At 35.1% G+C, this 5,529-nt stretch overlaps 1 protein-coding gene across 1 annotated transcript; it reads right to left on the minus strand.

Annotated features, from left to right (window-relative positions):
* Nucleotides 1-679: 679 nt before the first annotated feature.
* Gapt (GRB2 binding adaptor protein, transmembrane) lies at nt 680-4,570 on the minus strand. The gene is made up of 2 exons (XM_090331142.1): nt 4,537-4,570; nt 680-1,678 (listed from the first exon to the last, which is right to left on the minus strand). Exon 2 carries the CDS (start codon nt 1,366-1,368, stop codon nt 916-918), a length of 453 nt encoding a protein of 150 aa, XP_090187268.1. The 5' UTR covers nt 1,369-1,678; nt 4,537-4,570; the 3' UTR covers nt 680-915.
* Nucleotides 4,571-5,529: the final 959 nt, after the last annotated feature.

The following is a 5,529-nucleotide window of genomic DNA, read 5'->3' on the forward strand; positions in this document are numbered from 1 at the left end:
AACAATGGACAAATTTTATTCTTAAAAATGTAAATTCAATTCTTGTTTTAAAAGATATTTACAACCTAACATTATGTCTTTAGGGTAAAAAATATGAATAAATCTCAATCTCTTTTTATTTAGTTGGAAATTTAAGATATTACTGATTGTATAACAAAGGCAAAACATTTATATGTTTAAAATGGCCAAGGGCTTAAACAAGCAGAAAGACTTATAAGACCTCAGGAAAAAAAAGAAAATGTAATTTTGTGATGATGAAGACCCTTTATGATTTGAGACAGGCTTGAGAGACAGCAGACAAACAGAGCTGTAGAAGAAATAAGTTGAACCTATCTTGAGATACTGGTGAAAGTTGAACGGTGAGCAATCAGAAGTCACTGGTAAGAAAGTTAGAACCAAACATAAAGATCCATGAATTAGTGGTAGCATGACTCAAGTGGTAGAATAGCAGCTTCACACCTTCACACACCTTCACACACACACACACACACACACACACACACACACACACACACACACACACCATGAATTCTGAAATTGGAATTTTAAGCATTATATCAAAGAAGAATATTTTAAGTGCTCAGCAAAGGAGTTATGTAACTATTGTGAATAATTTTTGAAGAAAAAAAATATGGTGGCTTTATGAGAAACTGATTGGATAGAAAAAGATAAAGTGGAGACAGCAGACACTCATAACAGGCAATATTAGAAGGAACAATTAACATTACATAGTACTAATTAATCCCAAAACAAGGAATTAAATTACAATGAATTCTCAGAGAACATTCCCAAGGAGTGAAGAGCAAAGAGACTATTGAGTTCACCAGAGTAACTTGATCAGTAATGACATCAGTACAAAAAAAGTCCCAGTGAATATCTTTCCTCTATGAATCTCAATATCTGGAGAAGCTAGTATTAGTCTGGAAGAATGTATATGTCTTCATCCAGAGGCACTTGAGAAGATTCAGGCTTGTGAAAATTATAATAGAGAGAGATCTCATTTCTGTAGATATGCTCTGTGACACTGGACTGCTGAGTGTTTTCATAAAGTCCCTTGTCAGTTTCTTCTTCAGCTTTGGGAAGACCTGCTTCCATATTTTCATAATTTCTATGCATTCTTGTTTCCTTGATAGAAGTTTTGTGGCCTTTGGTTTCAACTGAGGTTTTAGATCTTAAGGCAATAATGTGAGAATCCACGAAGAGATCTTTTCTTCTGCTAGTTCTTTGAAAAACCCTGGGCAAGGTAAATTGTGGGGCCTTACGATGTTTCCAGTGCCAAACACATCCAATTCCACAGAACAATAAGAACACAACCAGGGAAATGCCTAGAGAAATAGCCACTGAAGTATTTCCACTGCTTTTCCACATTTCTGCACAAGCCGCGTTGTTCAGTAATTTGGTGTTGGGACCAATCAATGCAGTCACCAACTGATGTAATTCCTCATGCCTTAGAGTTGTTAGAGAATGAGATGGAAACTGCACACTTTTTCATATTTGGAAGAACATCATCTGTGCTAAGACACAGTTGCAAAGTCACAGTTGCATTGTATCAAGAGGGTTCTATTCCACTCCACGTCCTTTCTTCTGAATGAATCCCAAAGTGAAACAAAATGAGTGGAAAGTAACAGCAGAGTAGAAAACTCAAAGAATTTTGAATGATCTGTCATCTGGAAATCTGCTATAAATTAAAACCGTATGTATTACATGTTTAATTAATAGTATAATCAAAAACCTATTTTATCTCCCTACGCATTAAATACAAGCATGGAATATAGTCCTTATTATAATGTCATGTACAACATGAGCTATTGTGGAGAAAGAAAAAAAAGTTGAAGAACTCATGTTTGCCTGTCTGGGTGTTCATCACTGACACTTTTGACATGCTTTTTATAATAAAGATGACAATTTTCTGCCAAGCACTAGTTTACAGCTTTAAACCTAGCTACGTGTGAGGCTGGAATAGAGAGGATTGTGGTTCAAAAAATAGCCCAGGGTGAAGGGGAGCTCCTGATATTTCAGTAACTGACACAGTGACATGAGCCTATTGCCCAAGCTTCAGCAGGAAGTGTAAAAAGGTGGATCCTAGACTGAGCACATGCCTAAATAAGGAGTGAGACTCTTAGATGCCTATCTCAAAACTCATCAGTGCAAGTGTTGGAGATGTGGCTCAATGGTAGAACATATGCCTACCAAGTATGGAGCCCTGAGTTCCAGTCTCAGTGCCACAACAAAAGAAATAATGTTTGAATGCAATATGAAGCATAAGGTAGGCCCATACATAGATAGCTATTTTTATCGTTTAATAACTCCTCTGTAAATTTTACTCATCCTTCTTTGAGTTAGGCAGGATTGTGTCTCTTCCCAAATCCCTCTTCCCACTGTAACCCCCAATTAATCTACTCATTCTCTATTAGAGCCTAATAATCTAAATGATGGAATTCTGTCTTTCCACATGATAAGCAGTGATCAGTTCATCTTTATATACTCTAGGAATATAAAGATCAATGAGCATGAAAAGGTATCCAATTAATATTTATTAAATAATGAAATTTAAAAATCACTCTAACATTCAGCATCTGACCATTTAAACTGATAGTTTAAAAGCCAAAATATGTCTTCTAAAATGTTTATAATTTATAATTAAAACATGGGGAGATTTTTCAAAGAAATCATAATACTTTTGTAAGACTTCCAATCACCTAGCTTTCTATACCCTTCAGCAAATAACTTAATTAAGGTAATTTTATAGGGTTTTATTGTGATTCTTCAAGGGAATAGGTGTTTTTAGCTTAGACATTGAAATAGTTACACCCAATTTTGCTAACAGTGCTTGTGAGATATAGATATTTGTCTTTATCCACTGAATACCTTTATGGGCCATGCTTAAGAGCTTATTTGGGATCAGTTTCTAAATATTCTTTGGTAGGCTGTTTCATTTCAACCTCAGACACCAAATGAAATAGCTACTACTTTTATCACCATTTTATAGATGATAAAAGAGAGATTACAGATGTGAAGTAACTTCACTGATAGGTTAGAAATGACTGAGTCGCAATCCTTAAAAAATACCTATACATGGATACCAACTGTCTCCATCATTATTTTGCATAGCTTGATTAGCTCTGTAGTTTTGAGGGCTGCGAATTGTGTATTATTTATCTTTGTATCCCCAGAATTAGCTCTGGACATAGGAAAACGAATTTATTAGACAAATAACAAAAGGAAGACACACAAAATAATGTCCCTGTTCTCTTTTAGTACTCAATAACAATGGTAAATATTTGTCCAAGGCTCAGTGTGCAAGTTCTCAATGTGACACTTCATATAATAAAATGGACTGCAACACAGTTTCTTTGTAAGCTTTGATAAAAATATAAGGATAGCTCTGGATAACTTTTTATCTCCCTAGGACTCTAGGAAGTACACTGTGATAAACTGTATGGTCACTGTGAAAGATTTATAAAACCCTTCAAGAGGCCTTATTTTCTTTCTTCCAAGGACAAAAGTTTATGGTCAAACGACTTTCACAGTAGGATTCTATTTCCCTTATAAAACAGATAAGAACTGATTATGAGGTTTTCTTACAAATGATTGTGTGTGTGTGTGTGTGTGTGTGTGTGTGTGCATGTATGTGTGTCTCCTAGGGCTTGAACGTTGTCCCTGCTCAAGGCTGATGCTCTACCATTTGAAACACAGCTCCACTTCTGGCTTTTTTTGTAGTTAATTGGAGATAAGAGTCTCCAGAGCTTTCTTGCCTGGGCTGGTTTCCAAACAGGATCCTCAGGTGTCAGTCCCCTGAGTAGCTAGTATTAAAGATAAAAACCACCACACCCAGCATAAATATTACTTAAATAAGGATTTGCCAGAATATAAATTGCAAATGTTGAGAGAAGCTAGGCCTGAAATGAAGTTGGAGTGGGGTTCAGAATGGTTAACTATTGCCCCCCTCTTCCAGGCAGCTGAGAATAGGCACAATTTGCTTTCTATTGAGCAAAGATGAATTTATTCTTCATATATATATATATATATTGCTCTATGCATTCAAGTACATTCCAAACATCAAAACTGCTCAGATAAAGACAGTCATTTGTATAGCAGAAGAAAAGCACTTTTCCTTTTCCTTTCCTGAGAGACAGAAGTTTAGACTGATAATAAAATGCATATTTTAAATAAGAACCCTTCAAATATGGCATAATACGTAACTGCATTTTTCTTTGCCAAGGTGGAGAAAGACTTATTTCAGAAAGCATTTCTAACAGATTAAGAAACACTTACTTATTTGATATAGATCATAAATTGTGGATAAACTGGAATTTGCAAGCAGATTCTGCTTTTCTGCCCAACCCTGGATTTGGGGAACTTACATTCATTTAGACACACCTAACATCACTCTAGCTTGTAAACTACTTTTCTCCAATGTCTACTAAAGTAGATTTTCTAAGAACAATTTGAAAAGATAAAGAGGCATCAATTAACTAAAAATAAATTTATTTCTTATTATTTTTCATTACTAAACATGGTAAATTGTGTTCTTACCTCCAGGTTGTTGTGTTGATCTCTCTTGTTCATTTTGTGGTGCTTCAAATTTGGTTTGTTTTAGAACTGTTCCTCTTTTTCACTTTGTTCAGTTACTTCCTTCTTCTCTTCCCTTGCATATTATTTTATAGTTTCAAAGTTTCCTGGTTTTAAAAGAGGAAGTTCTTATCAGATAATCTAGAATTGAAAGAAGTGTTTGAATAAGGAAGCTTAGTCTTTCGTCTTTGACAAATAATTTTTCAAAGGTATCAAAAAATGATGCAAAGGCCGGGAGTTTGGCCTAGTGGTAGAGTGCTTGCCTAGCACCCACGAAGACCTGGGTTCAACTCCTCAGTACCACATACATAGAAAAAAGCTGGAAGTGTTTGCTGAGGCTCAGGTGGTAGAGCTCTAGCCTTGAGAAAGCCCAAGGACAGTGCTCAGGCCCTGAGCTCAAGCCCAGGACTGGCAAAAAAAAAATGCGAAAAGTCTAGATTTTCTTCAGAAATATTTTCAGAACTCAATTTAGAATTAATTAACATTACCTTACTTGTATTTAAATTCTTTTAAAGAAGAGATTTTAGTGTCATACTATATGAGTATTTTGGGGGGGGTTATATGATTAGGAGAATAATCCATTCCAATATAAAAGAAGAATTGGCCTATAATTTCTCTTTAATAAGGTAGATTTCATATTGCTTTAAAGTTTTGGGTAATATGTTAAGGTGACTGATCAACTTCCAATTGATAGTGACATGAGTCATTTATGGAAGAGGTTATCTTTTTCCAATGCATATTTTGGGCTCCTTTGTTGAAAATTGGAGAGCTACAGTAGTATAGATGGATTTCTGAGTCTTCTGTTCTTTTCCATTGGTCTTGACATTTGTTTGATTTTTTTTAACCACTACCATTTTTTTTGTTGCTATAGCTTTGTAGTACAATTTAAACTCGTAACAATGTTGTACCTTCTACATTACAGTTTTTGCTCCATTGGCTTTTGTGTTTCCATACAAA

This window comes from Megascapheus bottae, chromosome 4, assembly GCF_031878675.1.
Source record: "Megascapheus bottae isolate mThoBot1 chromosome 4, mThoBot2.hap1, whole genome shotgun sequence".
NCBI lineage: Eukaryota > Metazoa > Chordata > Mammalia > Rodentia > Geomyidae > Megascapheus > Megascapheus bottae.

Coding starts and splice junctions, on each gene's coding strand:
- Gapt (XM_090331142.1), bottom strand. CDS start 1,368: ATGTGGAAAAGCAGTGGAAATACTTCAGTGGCTATTTCTCTAGGCATT.